This window comes from Ranitomeya imitator, chromosome 1 (assembly GCF_032444005.1).
Source record: "Ranitomeya imitator isolate aRanImi1 chromosome 1, aRanImi1.pri, whole genome shotgun sequence".
NCBI lineage: Eukaryota > Metazoa > Chordata > Amphibia > Anura > Dendrobatidae > Ranitomeya > Ranitomeya imitator.
Genome location: NC_091282.1, coordinates 280,051,752 through 280,079,103, shown reverse-complemented (window position 1 = coordinate 280,079,103; position 27,352 = coordinate 280,051,752). Strand labels below are relative to the sequence as shown.

The 27,352-nt window shown below is 43.4% G+C and overlaps 1 protein-coding gene across 2 annotated transcripts in view; it reads right to left on the bottom strand.

The window, feature by feature from the left end:
* Positions 1-19,707: 19,707 nt before the first annotated feature.
* The window catches only part of MMP17 (matrix metallopeptidase 17), a 281,400-nt gene continuing 273,755 nt past the window's right edge, over positions 19,708-27,352 (bottom strand). For both annotated transcript variants that reach the window (XM_069756062.1, XM_069756063.1), the window contains exons 9-10: positions 24,559-24,816; positions 19,708-20,944 (exon numbers count right to left, since the gene is read on the bottom strand). In XM_069756062.1, coding sequence (XP_069612163.1) covers positions 20,628-20,944; positions 24,559-24,816 — 575 coding nt within the window. In that variant the 3' untranslated portion in view covers positions 19,708-20,627. The remainder of the gene's footprint in view (positions 20,945-24,558; positions 24,817-27,352) is intronic.

Below are 27,352 nucleotides of genomic sequence, written 5' to 3'. Positions count from 1 at the left end.
AGTTTCCAACTTATCCAGATCCATCTGTAGCAGAATACTATCTTCTCTTGTATTAACTGCTTTACATAGTTTTGTATCATCTGCAAATATCGATATTTTACTGTGTAAACCTTCTACCAGATCATTAATGAATATGTTGAAGAGAACAGGTCCCAATACTGACCCCTGAGGTACCCCACTGGTCACAGCGACCCAGTTAGAGACTATACCATTTATTACCACCCTCTGCTTTCTATCACTAAGCCAGTTACTAACCCATTTACACACAATTTCCCCCAGACCAAGCATTCTCATTTTGTGTACCAACCTCTTGTGCGGCACGGTATCAAACGCTTTGGAAAAATCGAGATATACCACGTCCAATGACTCACCGTGGTCCAGCCTATAGGTTACCTCTTCATAAATACTGATTAGATTGGTTTGACAGGAGCGATTTCTCATAAACCCATGCTGATATGGAGTTAAACAGTTATTCTCATTGAGATAATCCAGAATAACATCCCTCAGAAACCCTTCAAATATTTTACCAACAATAGAGGTTAGACTTACTGGCCTATAATTTCCAGGTTCACTTTTAGAGCCCTTTTTGAATATTGGCACCACATTTGCTATGCGCCAATCCTGCGGAACAGACCCTGTCGCTATAGAGTCCCTAAAAATAAGAAATAATGGTTTATCTATTACATTACTTAGTTCTCTTAGTACTCGTGGGTGTATGCCATCCGGACCCGGAGATTTATCTATTTTAATCTTATTTAGCCGGTTTCGCACCTCTTCTTGGGTTAGATTGGTGACCCTTAATATAGGGTTTTCATTGTTTCTTGGGATTTCACCTAGCATTTCATTTTCCACCGTGAATACCGTGGAGAAGAAGGTGTTTAATATGTTAGCTTTTTCCTCGTCATCTACAACCATTCTTTCCTCACTATTTTTTAAGGGGCCTACATTTTCAGTTTTTATTCTTTTACTATTGATATAGTTGAAGAACAGTTTGGGATTAGTTTTACTCTCCTTAGCAATGTGCTTCTCTGTTTCCTTTTTGGCAGCTTTAATTAATTTTTTAGATAAAGTATTTTTCTCCCTATAGTTTTTTAGAGCTTCAATGGTGCCATCCTGCTTTAGTAGTGCAAATGCTTTCTTTTTACTGTTAATTGCCTGTCTTACTTCTTTGTTTAGCCACATTGGGTTTTTCCTATTTCTAGTCCTTTTATTCCCACAAGGTATAAACCACTTACACTGCCTATTTAGGATGTTCTTAAACATTTCCCATTTATTATCTGTATTCTTATTTCTGAGGATATTGTCCCAGTCTACCAGATTAAGGGCGTCTCTAAGCTGGTCAAACTTTGCCTTCCTAAAGTTCAGTGTTTTTGTGACTCCCTGACAAGTCCCCCTAGTGAAAGACAGGTGAAACTGTACAATATTGTGGTCGCTATTTCCTAGATGCCCGACCACCTGCAGATTTGTTATTCTGTCAGGTCTCTTAGACAGTATTAGGTCTAAAAGTGCTGCTCCTCTGGTTGGATTCTGCACCAATTGTGAAAGATAATTTTTCTTGGTTATTAGCAGAAACCTGTTGCCTTTATGGGTTTCACAGGTTTCTGTTTCCCAGTTAATATCCGGGTAGTTAAAGTCCCCCATAACCAGGACCGAATTATGGGTTGCAGCTTCATCTATCTGCTTTAGAAGTAGACTTTCCATGGTCTAGTGTGAAGTTTCCACAATCAGTGATGGTTTGGGGAGCCATGTCATCTGTTGGTGTAGGTCCACTATGTTTTATCAAGACCAAAGTCAGCACATCCTTCTACCTGGAAATTTTAGAGCACTTCATGCTTCCCTCTGCCAACAAGCTTTTTGGGAATAAAAATTTTATTCTCTAGGAGGAATTGGTCTCTCACACAGCCAACCAGATCTCACATTTGCAGTGACGAGGGGCAGTACCCCGAAACACAGTGTCTGCAAATTGAGATTCTCTTTGGCTGTTACACAAAGTCATGTGACAATGCTCATTAAAGGGTTGACGTTGACTTTTAGGATTGCTACTTCCCATAAGTGACAATAGAGTTCTAGTCCTTTTCCTCTCTGAAGAGACAATTTGCATATTTCCCAGAGGAGCATTGCGTCTTAAGTCTCCTCATCTTGGCATGCTTAACATGTTGCTCTCTGCAAGGAGAAATGTTACCCCTTGGGTACAAGTTTAGTACAGTGATGAATTGCAATGGCAGGTCACCCCCGACATATACACCTGTATTGTATATTTCTCTGACCAACAGTATGACCTCACAAATGGTAAAGAAAGATGGAGTGGTTACAGTTTAGTAGTTTTTTTTATGCTTTAGAATGTTTTATTCTGAGCAGATTGGTCGCTGTCTCAGGACCTGGATCTCCACCGATCTCCTCTGGATAAAAGGGCCTAGAATAAATAAATAAATAAATACGGTAAATATCCGAGAAGTTTAGTAAAGGTCTTTTCACATAGCGTTTGATCCTATGTTCAGTGGTCCGTTGAGGCTTGTGCCCGAAGCCAAATGGGATTCGGGAGAATGTACTGACGGGCATTCAAAGTACTGATAGAGATGAAGTCACAGTGTGCTCTTTCAGACATAATTTTCGGCCATATACTCCTTGGAGAGGTGGGCAGCAAGACTTACATTTTATGTGACCACAGACTGCTGAGTTGCACAGCAATTGGTACGCATGCGCTATCATGATTCCCCGGTATTCCCAGTGCCAGCAGGAGGTCACATATATGCAATTCGCATACTTGCAGTCATGTGTCTTACTAGATTCAGCTGGCTTCTCTCAATCCACTTTTATTGAGAGAAATGTAATACGTCTAGTCGGCACGTGACCGCAAATAAGGCTATGTAAGGCTATGTGCCCACGTTGCAGAATAGATGTAGATTTTTACGCATCAAAGTTGCACTCCCTTGACAAGGAAAACTCATGTGGATTTTGATGCGTTTTTGTTGTGTTTTTCAAGCGTTTTTTTCCCAAGCGTTTTCGTATATAAAATTATGGCGGTGGAATTGCCGCGATTCCGCAAAGTTAATGAACATGCTGCGGAAAAATACGCAGCATGGGCAAAGCAATTGTGGAATGCAATTAAAATCAATGGGATGCGTTTTGTTAGCGTTTTTAAGCATTTCCACAGCAGAAAAACGCGGAAGAAACGCTTAAAAAACGCAACGTGGGCACATAACCTTATACTATGAGCTGCTGCATAGAATTTTATGAACATTACTGTATTCGCTTAATGTTATTGTATAGTGATTAAATGTTATCTATGTATAGTGTTTAGAGATAAGAGGGTAGCTATAAATTAGAATAGGATTGGGTTTAGTATACTAGGGCACAATAGAGTCAGGAAAACTAGGGAGCAAGTATAGGAATAATTAAGGAATTAACGGGATTTCCAAGTTGAGAGGGGTAAGGCCGCCGTCACACTTGCGAGTTTTACGTACGTAAGAGCGCAGAAACTACGTGCGTACAACTCGCATAACGTACGGCACAATGATTCTCAATGGGTCTAGTCCTATCAGCCGTATATTACGGCTCCGTAATATACGGCGTTCTACGGCCACACAAAATCGCAGCATGCTGCGTTTGTCAGCGTATTGCGCAAAAAATTTGCCAATGCAAGTCTATGGGAGAGCGTATAATACAGAATGCATACGGACCATGCGTGTGACTTGCGAGAAATACGCAACTCACTGGCAGATGTCCTGAAATGTCCAAAGGCCTCAATCAGGCAGGTGAGACATGCTAATTAGCTGAAAAAGCCAGACAGTGAACCCGGAAGTCTGCTGCACGCCTCCACGGAGTGACAATCAGCATGGCTAACATCATCAACGTGGACATGCTCATAATTTTGGTGCAAGAGAGGCCTGTGATCTGGAACCAAAGAGACCCCAACTATGCTAACAGGGCACAAAAAGAGGCAGCATGGAGGAGCGTGTGTGGGTCCCTCTTCCCACATTATGACCAGCAGCCACGTGAGGCACAGCAACAAATAAGTAAGTACACCCATGTTTGAAATGTAATGTTCTTGTTAAACAGCAGGCCCTTACTACTTTGAATTTCTAAACAAGAATTTTAAAATTATTAATGTAAGAAATAGAAAGCACACCAGTAGATACATGGTGTTGTACATGATAAACGGATTTCAGTAATGTTTTGAACAGATGTCCCTTACTAACAGTGTTTTCCAGTAATTGTGCTTTCTGGGATAGAGGGTAGCGGACTCTGTCCTTGTGGCCTTGCTTCATAATTGTGTGAGTTTTTCAAATTTAATAATAAATGTGCTCCACAAATGCCTATTTCTATGCTACACTTAAATTTGTGTAGTCAATTACACCTTGTGTGAGCACTCTGCATAATGGGCTAATCAATGTGTTTAATTTTTGTTGTTTCAGTGGGTGATGTTACAACAAGGTGGCGGAGTATCTGTGACCAGTATAGGAGGGAGAGGCAGCAGCAGGAGAGAAGTGGAGCCGGGGCACCTCCTAAAAAACGTAAATACGTCTATTTCGACCGCCTAACCTTTCTGAACCCCAGCATGGACCTCAGGCCGTAAGTAAAAACATCACAAACTTTTGTAATTTTTTAATTTGGAGAAATGATTCCAAATAAAATTAAATTGAAACTAAAAAAAATTTTCGTTTTCAGAACTCAGTCTAACCTCACTGACAGGGAGACAGGGTCTGACTCTGAACTGGTCATTGACCCAGTTGGTGAAGGTGAAGAGGTGGCTGGTCCATCTGCTGCTCCTTCAGGCTCCATCCCTCCAGGATCCTCCTCATCTGGCCATCCAGCTCCAGCTGCAGCAGAACAATACCAAGAGGCCCCACAGTTCGTATCTGCAGCATCATCAGCAGCAGCAGCAGCACCACCACCTAGCCAGGATGACCCTGGAAATAGCAGCAGCCCAACTGTTGCCCTGGAGCGATCCCCACAGGCTGCAGTCAGACCACAGCGTTCACGCCGCAGGAGAGAGCTTCTCCAAAGCAGGAGAAATGTGGATGCTGGGGTCATGAACTATTTGGCACGGGTTCGAGAGGATGATGGGGAGGAGGGATTTACACGTAGCCTTGCCCAGTACTTACGGTCCATAGAGCGGGAGTTGAGGCTTCGTGTGAGAGGGTGTTTTCAGATCCTTATTGATGCATGCACCCCCCCAAATAACCCATACAATCTCTTGCAGATGATTGAACAGTGGCAGATGTCACCCGAAAATATTTTGCGGCCTCAGAGATTACAAGGCCTGCTGTTGTGAATTCTGTGGTCGAGCTCCCTCCTGTGGTCACAAGTGGTACTGCGGCTTCTGAGTTTCCTTCCTCAGGGGATGAGGTTAAGTCGTTAGGTGCTGCTCTATTTAACTCCACCTAGTGCTTTGATCCTGGCCTCCAGTCAATGTTCTAGTATTGGTCCTGCTTCCTCCTGGATCGTTCCTGTGGCCTGTCTGCTCAGCATAAGCTAAGTTCTGCTTGTGTTACTTTTGTTGCTATATTTTCTGTCCAGCTTGCTTTTTTGGTTTTGCTTGCTTGCTGGAAGCTCTGAGACGCAGAGGGAGCACCTCCGTATCGTTAGTCGGTGCGGAGGGTCTTTTTGCCCCTCTGCGTGGTTGTTTTGTAGGTTTTTGTGTTGACCGCAAAGCTATCTTTCCTATCCTCGGTCTATTCAGTAAGTCGGGCCTCGCTTTGCTAAATCTATTTCATCTCTGTGTTTGTACTTTCATCTTACTCACAGTCATTATATGTGGGGGGCTGCCTTTTCCTTTGGGGAATTTCTCTGAGGCAAGGTAGGCTTATTTTTCTATCTTCAGGCCTAGCTAGTTTCTCAGGCTGTGCCGAGTTGCATAGGGAGCGTTAGGCGCAATCCACGGCTACCTCTAGTGTGGTGTGATAGGATCAGGGATTGCGGTCAGCAGAGTTCCCACGTCTCAGAGCTCGTCCTATGTTTTTTGCTTATTGTCAGGTCACTTTGTGTGCTCTGAACTTCAAGGTCCATTGTGGTTCTGAATTACCTATTCATAACAGTACTGGAGGCCAGAGTACTAATGCTTCTCAATAGAGGGAAAAAAGAAGTTCTGAGACCATTTTTTTTTCTTTGCACTGTGTTTTGCCTTTTTTTTCCCTAGACATTTGGGTGGTTCAGGACACAGGTGTGGACATGGACATTCAGGGTCTGTCCTCTTTGATGGATAATCTCACTATAAGTGTACAGAACATTAAAGATTTAGTGGTTCAGAATCCTATGTTAGAACCTAAAATTCCTATTCCTGATTTGTTTTCTGGAGATAGAGCTAAATTTCTGAGTTTCAAAAATAATTGCAAACTGTTTCTGGCGTTGAAACCTCGCTCCTCTGGTGACCCAGTTCAACAAGTTAAGATCATTATTTCTTTATTACGTGGCGACCCTCAAGACTGGGCATTTTCCCTTGCGCCAGGAGATCCTGCATTATGTAATATTGATGCGTTTTTTCTGGCGCTCGGATTACTGTACGATGAACCTAATTCAGTGGATCAGGCAGAGAAAAATTTGCTGGCTCTGTGTCAGGGTCAGGATGAGATAGAGATTTATTGTCAGAAGTTTAGAAAGTGGTCCGTGCTCACTCAATGGAATGAATCTGCGCTGGCAGCTATTTTCAGAAAGGGTCTCTCTGAAGCCCTTAAGGATGTCATGGTGGGATTTCCTATGCCTGCTGGTCTGAATGAGTCTATGTCTTTGGCCATTCAGATCGGTCGACGCTTGCGTGAGCGTAAATCTGTGCACCATTTGGCGGTATTATCTGAGCATAAGCCTGAGCCTATGCAGTGCGATAGGACTTTGACCAGAGCTGAAAGGCAAGAACATAGACGTCAGAATGGGCTGTGTTTCTACTGTGGTGATTCCACTCATGCTATCTCCGATTGTCCTAAGCGCACTAAGCGGTTCACTAAGTCTGCCACCATTGGTACGGTACAGTCGAAATTTCTTTTGTCCGTTACTTTGATCTGCTCTTTGTCTTCCTATTCTGTCATGGCATTTGTGGATTCAGGCGCTGCCCTAAATTTGATGGACTTGGAGTTTGCTAGACGCTGTGGGTTTGTCTTGGAGCCCTTGCAGTGTCTTATTCCATTGAGAGGAATTGATGCTACGCCTTTGGCCAAGAATAAGCCTCAGTATTGGACCCAGCTGACCATGTGCATGGCTCCTGCGCACCAGGAGGATATTCGCTTTCTGGTGTTGCATAATCTGCATGATGTGGTCGTGTTGGGGTTGCCATGGCTACAAGTCCATAACCCAGTATTAGATTAGAAATCAATGTCTGTGTCCAGCTGGGGTTGTCAGGGGGTACATGGTGATGTTCCATTTCTGTCTATCTCATCATCCACCCCTTCTGAGGTCCCAGAGTTCTTGTCTGATTACCGGGATGTATTCGATGAGCCCAAGTCCAATGCCCTACCTCCGCATAGGGATTGTGATAGTGCTATCGAGTTGATTCCTGGTAGTAAGTTTCCTAAGGGTCGACTGTTTAATTTATCTGTACCTGAGCACGCCGCTATGCGTAGTTACGTAAAAGAATCTTTGGAGAAGGGTCATATTCGCCCGTCGTCATCGCCATTGGGAGCAGGGTTCTTTTTTGTGGCCAAGAAGGATGGTTCACTGAGACCTTGTATTGATTACCGCCTTCTAAATAAAATCACGGTCAAATTTCAGTACCCCTTGCCGCTGCTATCTGATTTGTTTGCTCGGATTAAGGGGGCTAATTGGTTCACCAAGATAGATCTTCGTGGTGCATATAATCTTGTGCGTATTAAACGGGGCGATGAATGGAAAACTGCATTTAATACGCCCGAGGGCCATTTTGAGTACCTAGTTATGCCATTCGGACTTGCCAATGCTCCATCAGTATTTCAGTCCTTTATGCATGACATCTTCCGAGAGTACCTGGATAAATTCCTGATTGTATACTTGGATGATATTTTGGTCTTCTCGGATGATTGGGAGTCTCATGTGAAGCAGGTCAGAATGGTGTTCCAGGTCCTGCGTGCTAATTCTTTGTTTGTGAAGGGATCAAAGTGTCTCTTTGGTGTTCAGAAGGTTTCATTTTTGGGGTTCATTTTTTTCCCTTCTACTATCGAGATGGACCCTGTTAAGGTTCAGGCCATTTATGATTGGACTCAGCCGACATCTCTGAAGAGTCTGCAAAAGTTCCTTGGCTTTGCTAATTTTTATTGTCGCTTCATCTGTAATTTCTCTAGTATTGCTAAACCATTGACCGATTTGACCAAGAAGGGTGCTGATGTGGTCAATTGGTCTTCTGCTGCTGTGGAAGCTTTTCAAGAGTTAAAGCGTCGTTTTTCTTCTGCCCCTGTGTTGTGTCAACCAGATGTTTCGCTTCCGTTCCAGGTCGAGGTTGATGCTTCTGAAATTGGAGCAGGGGCTGTTTTGTCACAAAGAGGTTCTGATTGCTCGGTGATGAAGCCATGCTCCTTCTTTTCCAGGAAGTTTTCGCCTGCTGAGCGAAATTATGATGTTGGCAATCGAGAGTTGCTGGCCATGAAGTGGGCATTCGAGGAGTGGCGTCATTGGCTTGAAGGAGCTAAGCATCGCGTGGTGGTCTTGACTGATCACAAGAACTTGACTTATCTCGAGTCTGCCAAACGGTTGAATCCTAGACAGGCTCGTTGGTCGCTGTTTTTCTCCCGTTTTGACTTTGTGGTTTCGTACCTTCCGGGCTCTAAAAATGTGAAGGCGGATGCCCTGTCTAGGAGTTTTGTGCCCGACTCTCCGGGTTTGCCTGAGCCGGCGGGTATTCTCAAAGAGGAAGTAATTGTGTCTGCCATCTCCCCTGATTTGCGGCGGGTGCTGCAAAAATTTCAGGCTAATAAACCTGATCGTTGCCCAGCGGAGAAACTGTTTGTCCCTGATAGGTGGACGAATAAAGTTATCTCTGAGGTTCATTGTTCGGTGTTGGCTGGGCATCCTGGAATCTTTGGTACCAGAGATTTAGTGGCTAGATCCTTTTGGTGGCCGTCTCTGTCGCGGGATGTGCGTTCTTTTGTGCAGTCCTGTGGGATTTGTGCTCGGGCTAAGCCCTGCTGTTCTCGTGCCAGTGGGTTGCTTTTGCCCTTGCCGGTCCCGAAGAGGCCTTGGACACATATCTCTATGGATTTTATTTCGGATCTCCCTGTCTCTCAAAAAATGTCGGTCATTTGGGTAGTTTGTGATCGCTTCTCTAAGATGGTCCATTTGGTACCCTTGTCTAAATTGCCGTCCTCCTCTGATTTGGTGCCGTTGTTCTTCCAGCATGTGGTTCGTTTACATGGCATTCCAGAGAATATCGTTTCTGACAGAGGTTCCCAGTTTGTTTCGAGGTTTTGGTGAACATTTTGTGCTAGGATGGGCATTGATTTGTCTTTTTCCTCGGCTTTCCATCCTTAGACAAATGGCCAAACTGAACGAACCAATCAGACCTTGGAAACATATCTGAGATGTTTTGTTTCTGCTGATCAGGATGATTGGGTGTCCTTTTTGCCTTTGGCTGAGTTCGCCCTTAATAATCGGGCCAGCTCGGCTACCTTGGTTTCGCCGTTTTTCTGCAATTCTGGGTTCCACCCTCGTTTCTCTTCAGGGCAGGTTGAGTCTTCGGACTGTCCTGGTGTGGATACTGTGGTGGACAGTTTGACTCATGTAGTGGACAATTTGACCTTTTCCCAGGAGAAGGCTCAACGTTTCGCTAATCGCAGACGCTGTGTGGGTCCCCGACTTCGTGTTGGGGATTTGGTTTGGTTGTCATCTCGTTATATTCCTATGAAGGTTTCCTCTCCTAAGTTTAAGCCGTATAGGATTTCTGAGGTTCTTAATCCTGTGTCTTTTCGTTTGACCCTTCCAGATTCTTTTTCCATCCATAACGTATTCCATAGGTCATTGTTGCGGAGATACGTGGCACCTATGGTTCCATCTGTTGATCCTCCTGCCCCGGTTTTGGTGGAGGGGGAGTTGGAGTATATAGTGGAGAAGATTTTGGATTCTCGTGTTTCGAGACGGAAACTCCAGTATCTGGTTAAGTGGAAGGGTTATGGTCAGGAAGATAATTCCTGGGTCTTTGCCTCTGATGTCCATGCATCTTGTTCGTGCCTTTCATGTGGCTCATCCTGGTCGGCCTGGGGGCTCTGATGAGGGTTCGGTGACCCCTCCTCAAGGGGGGGGTACTGTTGTGAATTCTGTGGTCGAGCTCCCTCCTGTGGTCACAAGTGGTACTGCGGCTTCTGAGTTTCCTTCCTCAGGGGATGAGGTTAAGTCGTTAGGTGCTGCTCTATTTAACTCCACCTAGTGCTTTGATCCTGGCCTCCAGTCAATGTTCTAGTATTGGTCCTGCTTCCTCCTGGATCGTTCCTGTGGCCTGTCTGCTCAGCATAAGCTAAGTTCTGCTTGTGTTACTTTTGTTGCTATATTTTCTGTCCAGCTTGCTTTTTTGGTTTTGCTTGCTTGCTGGAAGCTCTGAGACGCAGAGGGAGCACCTCCGTACCGTTAGTCGGTGCGGAGGGTCTTTTTGCCCCTCTGCGTGGTTGTTTTGTAGGTTTTTGTGTTGACCGCAAAGCTATCTTTCCTATCCTCGGTCTATTCAGTAAGTCGGGCCTCGCTTTGCTAAATCTATTTCATCTCTGTGTTTGTACTTTCATCTTACTCACAGTCATTATATGTGGGGGGCTGCCTTTTCCTTTGGGGAATTTCTCTGAGGCAAGGTAGGCTTATTTTTCTATCTTCAGGCCTAGCTAGTTTCTCAGGCTGTGCCGAGTTGCATAGGGAGCGTTAGGCGCAATCCACGGCTACCTCTAGTGTGGTGTGATAGGATCAGGGATTGCGGTCAGCAGAGTTCCCACGTCTCAGAGCTCGTCCTATGTTTTTTGCTTATTGTCAGGTCACTTTGTGTGCTCTGAACTTCAAGGTCCATTGTGGTTCTGAATTACCTATTCATAACAGCCTGCATGCTCAACAAGGATCTGAAGCACCCCCTCCACGTCAGCCAACACCTCAACACCAACCCACAACGAACCCACAATGGCCACCTCAGCACCATATGGCGGGATATCAGCAACCATCCCAATATGGCCACTTGTCCACACCCAGTGCTGGAGGCTGGTCCCAACCTGGGTTTGGACAATATGGTCATTTTGGGTTGGGGTATGATTCCCGCCCATATGGTCAGCAACATCAGGGGTATCTCCAAAATCCTCTCCCCACTCTTCAAAGTGCCCAGCATCATAACAGGCCTAATGTCCCTCAGGCCACTACAACATCCGCACAGGGTGCTGGACAATTGGGCCTACAAAGGCCACCTGATGCTGACCCTGAGCAATCTACATCTCCCGCTCCTACCTACCAGGACTTGTAAATTTTTTTGTTTTCTTTTTGTTTGGTTGTTTATTTTTAATTTTACCATTTTGTTTTGTTTTTATCTTTGTTTTTTATAGAAAATATTGTTTTAGCTTGTTACATAGCAATCTGGAATGTGGATATTGTGCAGAATTTGTTTGGCCACAAAAAAATGTGGAATTTAGATTTTAAAAAATGGTTATGCCAAAACAATAACCAAGCACACCAAAAAATTACATAAGTAAATTTTGTGTTAATAACAATCAAACTCTGGATGCGCTCTATTCATTCTTACATCACACACACATGATATGCTGATAACCATATGTGAAATAATTAAATACAACAGACCAAGTTTCAAAATTGGTAAACACAAACTTTATATATATATATATATATATATATATATATATATAATTACACATGCAAAATTGCATAGTCTTGCCAGGGAGTACCACCTTGAGGAGTCAAAAAATAATTTGTCAAGACATCACGAACTTTGAGACCAGAAAGTGGACGACGCGGAGGAGGGACATATGGGGTAGGCCTACTAACATTGCTCATGAGGTGATCTTCTAAATTAGGAGATGAACAATCATGTATTCTGGTGAAATTATGTAGAATTACACAGGCTTTGATCACTTCATTGATTGTAGCCTCACTCAGCTGGATGGCAGACTGAAGAACCCGCCATTTGGCAACAAGAATCCCAAAGGCGCACTCAACCAGTCTCCGTGCCCTGGCAAGTCTCAAATTAAACACCCTCCGCCGGTGGTCAAGGTTGCGTCTGGGGTAAGGCCTCATGACGTGCCTTGTCAGTTGGATGGCCTCATCTCCAACCAAAACAAAAGGCACTGCTTCCGCATTGGAGCCTGGGAGTTGTTGTGGTGGTGGGAGGTTCAACTGGTTGTCACGTAGTCGCCGACCCATTATGGACGAATTGATGAACCTAGAGTCTCCAGTTCGCCCATAGGCCCCAATGTCTACAATTATAAACCTGTAGTTACTGTCAGCAACTGCTAACAGAACTACAGAGAAAAACTGCTTATAATTGTAGACTTGGGAACCAGAGTTCGGCGGCTTACGCACCCTGATATGTTTCCCATCCACAGCTCCAATGCAGTTAGGGAAGTCACAAGTATTTTTGAAACCAGTGGCGATTTTGAGCCAATCATCCTGTTTGGGCTCAGGCATCACAACTTCCTGTAGTTTCTGCCATATTTGGGAACAGGTTGTCCTAACAATGCCTGAAATTGTCGACCGCCCAATCAGAAACTCCAGGTGTAGACCCGCATAGGACAAGCCTGTGGACAGGAAGCTGAAATACAAGAAAAATTAAAAAAAAAAATTAACATGAGGACTAAGAAAACATGAATAAGCACAAGTGTATATTTCATTTACTAAGACATTAGTTACAATATAAAAAGGTTCATTTAACATTCTTACTATACTAGAATATTAACACCATTTTTTTTATGTGCTTGTGGCTTGTGTCCAAGTAAAGTTAATGAAACACAGTAGGACACAACACATTAAAGAAAACAAAACAAAAAAAAAACAGTATGTGCGAATGTTGAATACATACCGTAAGGTTAGGAGCAGACGCTCCTCAGCAGAGATGGCTTTTCTCATCCAGGTGTCCTGATAGGTGATCTCAGGACGTAAGATCTCCAACAACATGTCAAAAGTCCTGATGGACATGCGACTATACAGGTAAAACTTGTCCGGATGTGCCCTCAAAGCTGAATATAGTCTCTGGAAATGTCCTTTACTCTGGCGTTGGGTCAATAGAGGATGGACCCACAATCTTCGTCTCCTCCTTCGTGGATCAACATTGACCGGATATGGCTGGCCAAAGCGACGAGACAACACCCAGTGAAGCAACACCCGCTGAGTTGTGCTTAAAGACACATGGTCAGACATGTTTGTAAGGTCAAAGCAACACAGCCAAAATATGCTAGAGAACATATAGGGCAGATGGGAGGGGTCCACCTGTTGTAGAGGGCTTAAATAGTGTTGTTAATGATGGTTTAAATGATTTGCAGGCCTGAAAACCGTTAAATGTCCATTTTGTGATGGTGCGTGCAAAATCCGCCATACGGATCACATACGGATTACGCACGCACAAGCACATGCGCAAAATACGCGACCACACCTAAGCAACGCATTAACTACGGAAGTAGATTACGGGGACATTTTGGCGTATTGAACGCGTAGTACGGACGTATAATACGTTCCGTATTGTCTTACGCCATGTGTGACGCCGGCCTAAGAGTGAGTGAGTTGGTCAGTGGGACTCATCCTGATTCTCAGTCAGTCAGTGGGAGCAGTGTACAGTAGTGTAATATAGTTGTAATGTTAAGAAAGTGCTGGAGAGTGATTCGGGAGAAGGCAGAACAGGCCAGAGGGCCACATAGTACAGAAAGGCACAGAATACTTGAGAAAAGCAGAATGGGTTCGGCTGCCACATGGTACGATGGAATCTGGGGCCTATGGTTTGAATCAGCACAGAGGAAACTTTTTCATCTCCCAGTGAATGGGATCCGGAGTGGAAACCAGTACGGGAAAGTGGGCGCAGGAATATGGGGACCCCAGTGCTAGGATGAGCATCTCAGAGGCTAGAGGAGCCAGCATTGAGAGGGAAAGCTCAGGCTGAGTATAGGACCACAGAGCCAGGAAGAGCATCTCAGAGGCTAGAGGAGCCAGCATTGAGAAGGAAAGCTCAGGCTGAGTATGGGACTGCAGAGCCAGGGAGAGCATCTCAGAGGCTAGAGGAGCCAGCATTGAGAGGGAAAACTCATGAACTCATGCTGAAAACATGAACTTGTGCTGTACTGAAACTGCCATGGATTGTTTGTTATTAAGTAAAGTTACACTGTTAAAGTGGAATACAGTGTCTGTTTCTGAGTGTGTGATATCGTCCGGAGACGGGCCCATGGCTGCCACTAGGAATTTCGGGGCCCCATACTGGTAAAATTTTTCTTGAGCCTCCGCCCAGGCTCCACCCCTCGAACTGTCCACAGTCCCATCTCTCTCTTGGAAAAACTCCACTTCTCACCAATCACACATTAACAATTCCCATCACCAGATCACAAACATAGCCAGCAGCTTTTGTTTTGGCCAAAAGATTATTTAATCTGCCACCACGACAAGGTAGACTCATTTGGCCTGGCCCTACTCTACTCTAACCTATTAAATATTTGTTAAAAAAATATACCTAAATTGTATTGCATATTTTATTTTTAAATTTTTTAAAATGACCAATAATATAACATACAAGGGACAAATACCACCGCACCATTACCAGACCACATATTACCACCACATAGTGACCTATAATACCACATACAAGGAACAAATACAGCCACACCATGGCCGGATGACATGTTACCACCACAAGTGCCATTATGCACAGGAGATCTGTACTTAATATGCAATGTCCATTTACAGGTAATACAGTGATCACCGGTTACATTATCGACAGGAGCTCTGTATACAGTATCAGTGTACAGGTAATATAGTGATAAACAGTGTCATTATACATACGAGCGCTGTATATATTGTACAGGTAATACAGTGATCAATGACATACACAGGAGCTCTGTATACAGTGTCAGTGTACAGATAATACAGTGATCACTGGTCACATTGTACACAGGAGCTCTGTATATAGTATACAGTGTGTAGTGTCAGTGTACAGGTAACACACTAACTCACTAGTGACGTCTCTAGATCAAGTCCTTCATCTTCGCTTTTCATCTTCATCCAGCACAGTCTGCCATTACTTCTGCCAGCCAGGGCTTGTCTCTGCAGGAAATAACAGTTATCTAGAGTACCGCTTGCAAAGCACATTACTTTATTTTTTCCCAACTTCTACACTACACCAGATGAAGAAAAAAAGGCGACATAGTGTCGCTCTGCACAGTTACAGGATCACACCCCCATGAGTATTCAATCCACTCTTCCCCCATGTGATGTCCCATCCTGCCGCATCTGTCTCATGATCTTACCTCATTTGTCCCATGACCCTGCCCCATCTGTCCCATGATCCTGCCCCATCTGTCCCATGATCCTGCCCCATCTGTCCCATGATCTTGCTCCATAATCCTGCCCCATCTGTCCCATGATCCTGCCCCATTGTCTCCATCCTGCCCCAAGTTCCTTCCCCATCTGTCTCCATCCTGCCCCACGTCTCCATCCTGCACCATGTTTCCATCCTGCACCGTATCTAGAGTACTGCTTGCAAAGCACATTACTTTATTTTTTCCCAACTTCTACACTACACCAGATGAAGCAAAGAAGGCTACATAGTGTCGCTCTGCACAGTTACAGGATCGCCCCCCCCATTTAAAACAGTATCCTCAGAAAATAAAATAAATACATCACTGCAGTAATAATATCCCTTATTTAGCCCCTGTGGTAATAATATCTCCCATCCTGGCCCCCGTGTGTCTCATTCCTGGCTCCAGCCATATGTTCTCCCATCCTGCCATCATGAGTATCCATTCTGCCCCCATGTGATGTCCCATCCTGCCCCATCTGTCCCATGATCTTGCCTTATTTGCCCCTTAGTCCTGCCCCATCTGTCTCCATCGTATCCATCCTGCTCCATGATCCTGCACATGTGTCTCCATTCTCTCCCATGTCTCTATCCTGCCCCATGATCCTGCACCATGTGTCTCGATCCTGCCCCATGATCCTGCTCCTTCTGTCTCCATCCTGCCCCATGATCCTGCCCCAGCTGTCTCCATCTTGCCCCATCTGTGTCCATCCTGCCCCATGGTCCTGCACCATGTCTCCATCCTGTCCCATCTGTTTCCATCCTGCCCCATGTGTCTCCATCCTGCCCCATGTTCCTGCCCCTTGATCCTGCATCATATATCTCCATCCTGCCCCATGTCTCCATTCTGCACCATGTCTCCATCCTGACCTATGATCCTGCTCCATGTGTCTCCATCTTTCCCCATCTGTCTCCATCCTGCCCCATGCTCCTGCCCCATCTTTCTCCATCCTGCCCCACGATCCTGCCCCATCTGTCTCAATCATATCCATCCTGCCCCATGATCATGCACCATGTGTCTTCATCCAGCCCCATGTCTCCAACCCGCCCCATGATACTGCACCGTGTCTCCATCGTGCCCCATGATCCTGCCTAATCTGTTTTCTTCCTGCCCCATCTGTCTCCATTCTGCCTCATGTTTCTGCCCCATGATCCTGCACCATATCTCTCCATTCTGCCCCATGTCTCTATCCTGCATCGTTTCTCCATCCTGACCCATGATCCAGCACCATGTGTTTCCATCCTATCCCATGATCCTGCATTATATCTCTCCATCCTGCCCCATGTCTCCATTCTGCACCATGTCTCCATCCTGACCTATGATCCTGCACCATGTGTCTCCATCCTTCCCCATCTGTCTCCATCCTGCCCCATCTGTCTACATCCTGTCCCATGTTCCTGCCCCATCTGTCTCCATCCTGCCCCATGTCTTCATCCTGCCCCGTGTCTCCATCCAGCCCGTGTCTCCATCCTGCCCCGTGTCTCCATCCTGCACCATGTCTCCATCCTGCCCCACGAATGATCCTGCACCATGTGTCTACATCCTGCCCCATGTCACATGTCTCCTGAGTGCATCAATGCCCTAATTGTAATTAGGAACTACTTTTCAGGCACAGTGGAGGCATTTTATAGTACAGATTTTATTGTTATGATTTGTGCGTGCCATGTCACATTGGCAGAGCCCCTGAGGTGCAATAACAGCAGAAACCCCCATAAGTGACCACATTTTACAAACAACACCTCTCAATTAACTCTTCCATGGGTGTAGAGATCATATTGATAGCACTGGTGTGTCACAGGATTTTATACCACTGGGTGGTGAAGAAACATAATTACCTTTTTTCCACAAAAATTTCTTTTGGCCCCAGATATTACATTTTCAAAAATGGATAAAAATTGCACCATAATTTGTCACACAATTTCTGCTGAACATGGCAATACTGCTTATGTGGCTGTACAGTACTGGTTAGAGCAAGACTCGAAAAGGAAGTAGTGATATCTGACACTCAAAGAATAAATTATTGTAGAAAACTTTGCAGACTCCATATACAAATTCCCTAAGTGCCAGAAGGGCAGAATTCCCCCTCAAGTGACCGAATTCTGGAAATTTATCTACAGGTATAGTGACAGTTTTGACTCCATGGGTGTTTTCCAGAAACAAGATTGAAAATTGCAAATCTGTTGTTGTAGTGACCAGCATGTTATGCCCAGCCCGTGCTTCTGGAGACAGTCATGGACCCCATAAATTAGGTGGGCTCTCATCGCTACAGAAATGCCAGAAGTGGATGCTAACTGCGATTTAAACACATTGAGGCCCAGAAGGGAGAGGGGCATTTGGATGTGGCAACGCAGAATTTGCTGGATTCCTTTTAGGGCGTGAGGAGCCATTTTGCTTTTCCAGAGTCTTTATGGAAAGATTAATGTGGAAGCCACCAATATTTTCGTTTACAGATGACAGACTTGAATGGGGGCTTTTTTTTTGTGTGGATTGAGTTGAAGCTTTTATTGGGAACATTTTACATAACAATTTGGATCACTCTTATCTTGTTCTTTACACAGGTCGATGGCTGCGATTACAGCGATACCAGATTTATACAGTATAAAAAATACATTTTTGCATGACCATATTCTGAGAGCTATAATTTTTTTCTATTTCTGCCAACAGAGTCATATCAGGGCTTATTGTTTGCGAGACGAGTTCACATTAATAAAGTGGTACCATTTTCGAGAACATGACATTTTTTTAATCTCTTTAGTTTACGATTTTTAGGAGGCAGAATGAACAAAAACCAACATTTCATGAATTGTTTTTTTATGCTATTCGCCGTGTGGTAAAATTGATAAGGCAGCTTTATTCTTCGGGTCAGTACGATTACTGTGGAACCACATTTATACAATTTTTTTATGTTTTGGTGCTTTTACACAATTTATACTATATTTTAGAAATAGAATTGTAATTGCATCGATTTCTTCTGATAGCTATAACTTTTTTACTTTACGCTGATGGAGCTGTATGTCCGCTTGGTTTTCGGGGGACAAGATGTAGTATTCATCTATACCATATTTATTCATATTCAACTTTTTGATTGCGTTTTATTGCTCTTTGTGTTCGGCAGTATGATGAAAAAGCATATATTTTGACTTTTTTTTTTGCGATGTTCACTGAAGGGTTGAACTACCATGACAGTTTTATAGTTTGGGTCATTATGGATACGGCATTACCAAATATTTGTACTTTTTTGTTCATTTTTGTTTTTACATAAATATATGTATTTATTGGTATGATATTACATTTTTTAATTTTGTGATTTTTTTTTACAATTTTTTTAAATTTTTTTTACTTTTCTTTACTGTGTCTTTCTATGTGACTTTAACTTTCATGACTCTGATCGCTCTTATAATGCATTATACCAGCGATCAGAATAATGTCAGTACTGTCAGTACTGTTTTTTTACTTGCCTTTTCTATTTGCGTTCATACTCTTGCAATGAAAGCTTTTATCTTTGCTAGTGTACAGCTATTTCTATAGAACTTGGTCAGTAATGCTTGGTCAAGCATGTGCAGTAGGTACATTCCAGGAAAGTAGTTAACTCCTAACATACCAGGCAGATTTCTGTGTCCCACTTATTTCTGTACAGCAGGTAGCTGCTCACCTTCCTCTCAGTTCCTGGTAGGGCTCTTATTAGTCCTGTATAATCACATTCTCCTGTTTCCCAGCATTGGGCATTGGCAGTTTTCAGAGCAGGTCTCCTAATCACGATTCTCACTTTCCTCGACTGTGTGCTTGTTCATAGTTCCAATTATCACTATATGCATATCTCTATATATTGTACATCTCTATATGTCACAGTGTACACGCAGAACCACCATTGACAAACCGTTATTGTGTAGTAACAAAATGTCGCTACTCACCAGAACTGTCACTCAATGAGGAACACATTCCCTCCAAGCAACCAGGAAGTAACAAAACTACAGAGCTGGGAACTTCTCTAGGGAACTTGAGAATACCACTTAAATGTACCTGGTGTCCACTGGCGGATGGAGACGGAAAAGGGCCCCTGTGCAAGAAACATATTTGGCCCCTTTGCAGCCCAAGAGCTCCTAGAAATGCAAAATTGTACCTGCTGTGAAGGTAGAAATTGGCCCTCTTAGCTCTCGGGCCCCTGTGCGGCCCCACAGGGTGCACCAATGAAAAGTCCGCCCCTGCTGGAATCACCTTGCTTATCAAGGTCAATTCTTCTCAAAGCTTAAGTGAATTGTAGTATAGTAACATAATACATTCATTATCTCTTTCATGGTGTAAACAAGATGTGCCTCTTTATTGTACAACTGCTCGTCAGAAAATCAAAGAAGCAGATTTACAGAATTCACGTGTGGCAGTGCTCAATTACTGGATCTTTACAGACGAATTGCTAACAAAACAGCAAAAAGTGAAAAAGTGGCTCCTCCACACTTGTGAAAAACTTAAAGGGTGGAATCTATCAGTCTCCAGATTATCCTATTGACAGCTCAGTGATATATCATTCAGATGTTATGTAGACAGCGCTAAATATTTAATGTGAAGGATTGTGATATATTCATACAGACTGCAGATGCCACTGTTGCTATTGTGATCGACCACGAGCAGACATATGTACTCAGCAACAGCAGCTGTGATGCTTGCAGGCAATGAAAATTACACTATCCTATATAGAGAAATTAACATTAGTGGACAAAACAAAAAGTTACATATTTAATGATATCTTATTATTTTTTAAATAACATAATAAAAAATATATTTATGTATATATTTGGATGATAGTTTCCCTTTAAGTCTTCATAAACTGCAAAACTGATGCATTGTCGTAATGTAAGCGACACCTTGACTGCGGGTATCTGCACTAACTTCTAACAGACTGTGGCAGAACTTATATTTCTTGATAGACTCTTCTGTCTGTTACATGAAAATTTCTTTTACCGAGGCGCCAAAGCCATCTTTTTCACACATTGCCCAGCTTTTAAGTCCGACGCTTTCCAATAATGTGAGCACCACTGTACAGAGCATTATCTTATAAAGTTCATTTCTCATGGAGAATTTGGTATCTTTCACTTCCAAGCTCCTCGGAATGTTTGGCCTGTAGAGCGGCGTAGCACTGTGAGGGTCTCACTGACGTCCCCCTTAGTCCTTTTTACGTTAACGGTGGAATCCATTAAGATCTACGCATCATAAGAATGAGATCAAGGCTGCTGTGAAGAGGTGTACCAGGACGAATGAAATGTCAATAGACAAGCTGGTCCAGAGGGGCGCTGCTGAGGACGTACAAGAACACACCTCGTAACCATTCTCTGATCTGTTCTCGTCTTTCTGACCCTGGCTGGAATGCGCACCAGTCCGACTGCTTTCTGAACTTGGTCCATCTGACTGCATATCACTGCATACAAGCCAGTCCCGTGCAGTGGATTGTGGGTATCCTTGCTCTGCCTCCATTTTATTGTCGAGGACTTTCCAATATTCTTTTCCTTTGAAGAAATATGTTGCACCTAAGGAGAAAGGCATCATCATTAGCCATATTTCTCCCGTCACATGGCATAAGTGTAATGAGCTGTGCAGATACAGCTATGTGTACGGTGAACACGCACTTCCATGCCCGTAATGTCTGCTTAGCATTTTTATTATCTTTACGGTGCCTAATTCTGCTCACTCATCAACTTTCACATACTTCAATATTAAGAATCAAACACTTGCGTTATAAATGCTAGCGATTTCAATTACAAAAGGGGATTTTATCAAATTAGGTCAGCAGGCAGCATTAGTGAAAATGAGAAGGAGAGAAGTGACAAGTCTAACTAAATAGTCTTTATATGCCTCGCGCTCCTTTTCATGATAGTGCAGGTGATGCCTAGCTACACAACGCATTTTATGTCTTCAGTCAGATATGTTCCTGTTGATTTCTTTTTGTAGCAGAATCAAAGAGGTAGAATTTACAGCCGCCATTTTTAATCTCTGAGGAGCCATCGTATGGTCATTGGGTCACCGCTTCTGTGTAAAAGCTCTATATTTTTTGTTCCATTTTCTACTTATCTATGGCTCAGTATGTTAGGTGAATAATATAAGGCTGTTTCAGAGTAAACAGCTGGAGGAATCAGGTAAAGTTTTATTTTAGAATTTAAAATATAACTCAAAAACTTTAGAGGTATTTTAATTTAGAGTCCGATAATCATTTGTGGTGAGGTTGAAACGCTGACAATCCACGCTACATGGACAAAAAAATATTGTGCTATCTACATAATACACCTAAAAGAGTTTTAATGACATCCCATTCTAAATCCATAGGCATTAATATGGAGTTGACAGCAGTGGCGTACTGTCAATGGCAGCAGGTGACGCTGCTGCTATGAGGCCCGTGAGCAGGGGAAGAACATTGTCAGCGCCAGCACCAGGCCCTCCTATCCGTCATTGCACGTTCAACTGTATCGGCATCCTAGATTCAGATATAGTTGAAAGTAATGATGAAAGAGTGAGCGTCAGCTGATGTTCCCTCTATCATTCTATTCCATGGCGTCTGACGTCTCAGCGCAGCGGGCGTGATGATGTAACTAAATGTCGTCTGCTGTGCTAAGATTTGCGACACATTAGAACACTCACTACAGAGATTGGAGCAGCGGAGGGAAAAAGGTGAGCATTGTTTAATATTTTAAAATCAGTGAGTACATTGTGGTGGCCATAATACTATATGGAGGACTATGAGGAGTGCATTATACTATATGGAGGACTTTGGGGAGTGCATTATACTATATGGAGAACTACGGGGAGTGCAGTATACTATATGGAGGACTATCGGGAGTGCATTATACTGTACGGAGAACTATGGAGAGTGCATTATACTATATGGCTGACTATGGAGAATGCATCATACTATATGGAGGACTATGTGGAGTGCATTATACTGTATGGAGTACTATGTGGAGCATTATACTATATGGAGGCCTATGGGGAGTGCATTAAACTATATGGAGGGCAATGGGGAGTGCATTATACTATATGGTGGACTATAGGGTGCATTATACATTATTGAGGACTATGGGGTGCATTATACTGTATGGAGGACTATGAGGAGTGCATTATACTATATGGAGGACTATGGGCTGCATGATGCTATATAAAGAACTATGTTTAGTGTATATTATGCTATTAGGAGGACTATGGGGTGCATTATACTATATGGAGGACTATGGGAAGTGCATTATGCTATATGAGGTGCAGTATACTGTATGGAGGATTATGGGGTGCAGTATCATATAAGGAGGACTATGGGGTGCATTATACTGCATGGAAGACTATGGGGAGTGCATTATACTGTATGGGGTACTAGTGGGTGCAGTATACTATATGGAGAATTATGGGGTGCAGTTTGATATATGGAGGACTAAGGGGCCTATTATACTATATGGAGGGCTATGTGGGGGCATTATAATTGGAGGGCTATGTGGGAGCCTTTATACTTTATCAAGTGCTATGTCGGTTCCATTATACTGTATGCCAGAAATTATACAGTGTTAAGGTTTGTGTTGCATCCATCATACTGCCACAGGCCCTTGAACAAAGTTCATGTTAATCAATAAATCTTGGCATAATAAGTTCCACATTTGGATGTGTTTAAAAAATGTTCCTATGCTGAGATTGAGATAATTTTATACATGTGTCCCTGCTATGTACTGTGTAATGGCTGTGTCTGACCGTACAGGAACATGGTCTGATCATACCACAGCTCCTGGGCAGTATAGGATCGATCGTTTCTTTGAGGTAAAACATTGTTTAAAAACAGCCTGGGAAATGTTTTACCTTACAAAAATAATCAGCTGCGATCCCATACTGTCCTGTCTGTTACAATCCCTACGAGGTAGTTGCTGAATGGAGTTGATAATAGAAGCTAAAAAAAGGAAAATTACTTAGTACTGCCTCCAGATGAGTAGCAATCCCTATAATTTGTCTTATTATTTAGAAACAAAATTTCATGATAATTAAAAAATTAAAGATTTTTTGGTTCCACCCAAATTTTGTGCAATTTACGACAATATTATCCTGGTGATCAGAGATGAAAGTTAAAAGGAGTATTGTAAAGTTATTCTGAGACCATTAGCTCAATTGGCACTAGCTACTGTATCTGGTAGATCCCAGAAGAAAATATGGCCTTAAAACCCTATACAGGGTCCCCTGGGTTCCTTCCATGAAGTGGCTGCTGCCTGGAGGAGCAAACCAGAGGCAAGAGTAGTTTGGCTGTCCAGTTTACCAACTGGAGTGACAGAGCAAGGACATAATCAAAAATTCAAACTGAAGTCTGAGGGATGGATAGCCGGGATCAGATATTAGGTCAGTCAAAACAGGTCTAGGTCAGGATTGAGAATAACAGAATCAGACAAAGAGGGGGTAAAAGTCAGGTCTATATCAGGACTCAAAATTCAAACACCAGCACCCAGGGAGTTTCCAGGCACAATATCTGGAAACTTCAGCAGGATGATGGGAGTTTAAGTAGGGTGTGGTACCTCAATGGCCACAGCAGGGAGCACACACACCAACTAGATTGGCTGAGTGGAACCACAATCTCAGCTAGACTAAACCCTTGTTGGTCAGCACCTGTGCTGTCCTGAGATATTAGTTATAATGTCTTTTCCAGTGCCACCCATAGACTGAATGTCTGGTGACTGAAGTAGGTGTCGCTGGAGCAGATCCAGGTAAAGATGTGACAGTTATCCAGCATGGCAGATCTCCATTCTGCATTGTCCCTGTTAGAATAGGACACGTGCATTATACCAGCTGGTTTGTGGGGTTGTAACAACATTGGCTGCTCTGATACTAAAGTGTTTGGCGCCTCCACCAGACAACACCTTTAAATCTATCAAATTATTTAAAAGATGTTCATCCCAACACAGAGAATAAGCCATTTATAATTCTATTGTCTTATTATTGGGTAGAGGAGTCTGTCGGTCTCCACAGTGACATCTGCCCCCCTATAGTGCTGATGATGATGTTGGGTTATATAAATTTTACTGCATGCAAGATTCATTTCCATCCATTAGCAGTTGATATGCCGATATTTCACACATATTTGGTCATTTTTTATAGCTTGGTGTTTGACTGGGTTGTTTGTACCCACCATCGGACCATCCCATTGCATCATCCAGCGTAGCGGGGATCCCTTTCCAAAGGGCAGTCTCTATAGGGAAGCCATCATCCATTCTGTGCTCCCGCTCGTTGTAACACCAGCAGAGGCTGTCCTTAAAGAAATATGTCTTATCATTGGGAGGCCAAGGAAAGGCGGCATCCACACCCCCCAGGGGCAATCCGAAATCTGTGATGGGTCGGGGATATCCTTCTTCTACATTATTATCTTTGAAAACCCAGTAACGATCTCCTAAAAGAGTTGGGAAGAGGAGGTGGGAAATTGGTGTCATTTCAAAAAGATAAGACAATAAAACTTAACTGTGTACTTCCTGCAGATTGGTGTATGTATCTGCATGGCTATACATTTCAGTGATCATGCGACAGCACCTTGTCCATCTGGTCTGCCCATTATACTACTTACATTATGTATGGCAACAGTATCTTTAACAGTTTCCAACATACTTTTAAAGGTAACTTTTTAGGTCCCATGTGCTGTTAAATTGCATCCATGATCTTATAGTTCTTTGTTAAGATATTCCTGTAAAGTTTTTATTTTATATAACTGCAGACATTTAAATAAAATGAACACATTGTTATAAACATCGGCTTGCTGTGTGCTTGCGAACCAGGACTAGTGTGGTGGGGCGTTTACTCACTGACACTAATCCGGGTTCAGTAGCTGCAGTCTCTCCCCCTGTGCATGATTGACAGCTCGATTACCCAGTCATAGCTATGCTCTGCAGTATTAAAAGGAATCTGTCAGCAGGTGTTTGCAAATTAATCTGAAAACAGCATGAGTTAGGTAGGAGAGCCTGATTCCAGGGATGTGCCACTTATTAGACTGGGTGCTGTAGTTTCAATACAGTCAGTGTTTTATCAGCAGGAGATTATCACTGCTAGACTAGAACTCATGTTCAAGGCAGTCAGGCTAATCTGTGTAAACCCGCCCCCACTATTGATTGGTAGTTTGCTGACAATGCAAAGTGTACACAGGAATCTACCAATCAGGGCTGTGGGTGGCGTTATTCATGGCTTAACATTCTCACCACTGCTACATCTACAAAAGATAAAACAGGGATTCTATTAGAAGCCTTTTCAATCAGGTTTTCCCCATTGGTGTTAGGTATTAGATGAGAAATCAATGAAGAGATATAGTCCTTTAATTGGAAGGTCTGGACTGATTCCAGAATCCCTCTAATATTCATGTTGTTTTTCCTTTTAAAATCTTCATAATTAGCCAGACTGTTTCTGAAGGAAATGATATCTTTTTGAATGGCTTTTAGAATCCGTAGGCCATCTTCTCTTCCGACTGATGTACTGTAGCTAAAGATGTTATTGTCTCTTTTACCCCAACTGGGTAGTAAACACACTTCTTGGTATATCAAAAGAGTCAAAATTCCTTTCTTCTCCATACAGTCACTTAACCTTTTTTATGGACTTGTCTAGAGATACTTTGCAAAAATGGAAATTGTTTCACTACAGTGCCTTGCGAAAGTATTCGGCTCCCTGGAACTTTACAACCTTTTCCCACATATCATGCTTCAAACATAAAGATACCAAATGTTAATATTTGGTGAAGAATCAACAAGTGGAACACAATTGTGAAGTTGAACGAAATTTATTGGTTATTTTAAATTTTTTGGGAAACACAAAAACTGAAAATTGGGGCGTACAATATTATTTGGCCCCTTTACTTTCAGTACAGCAAACTCACTCCAGAAGTTCATTGTGGATCTCTGAATGATCCAATGTTGTCCTAAATGCCTAATGATGATAAATATAATCCACCTGTGTGTAATCAAGTCTCCGTATAAATGCATCTGCTCTGTGATAGTCTCAGGGTTCTGTTTGAAGCACAGAGAGCATCATGAAGACCAAGGAACACAACAGGCAGGTCCATGATACTGTTGTGGAGAAGTTTAAAGCTGGATTTGGATACAAAATGATTTCCAAAACTTTAAAAATCCCAAGGAGCACTGTGCAAGCGATCATATTGAAATGGAAGGAGTATCATGGAAAAAAAAATACGCTGGCACTCGGAGAGTGGAGAGTGAGGGGGGGGGAGACGGGGAGAAAAAGGAAAGAATAGTAGCTGCTGGTGATAAAACAGGGTCTGTGTTCCACCCTGTAGGTTAGGTAACAATAGCGAAAAAACAGTGGTAAATCACCTGCGCTGGTGTGGGTGCCTCTAATTGCACTTGGGGCTGTGCATGAGGGCAATAACTGGCATATGGGAGGCTAGCAACAGATGGAATTGTGCACTTACTAGATGCTGGAAAGATGGTGTGAGCGTAGATCCTCCTGTTGCTGGATGGCTCCGTACTGGGAGATCATGGGATTAAGGTAGCGCCTAGGTCCGCACGATCCAGGTCTGCTGGGTGGACGCTGGATCTAGGTAAAAACCGCCAACTGCTAGCGTGCCCCAGCCGGAGGCAACGCTGAAGCGGTGGCGGAGTGTGGAGGGGGCGTGGCGAATAGCGTGACGTCACAGCTAATGGGCGGGCGCGTGTGAGGATTAACCAATCCAACGCGTTTCGAAGGATGCGATCCTTCTTGGTCAGGGCTGGAGTTCCCCATGGAGCCCTCCCCTTATATAACGACTACCCGTCCGCCCCCTACAGAAAAAACTACCTGGCATCCCTGATTGATGCAGCATAATTAGTGCACTAGATAGGGAGGAGGCCTGTATTAGAGCCTTAAAGGGAATTCACCTAAATGCCTGATTAGTGACACATATTGGATACAGCATACTTGGTAGATAGCAAGGAAACCTGGATTAGAGGTGC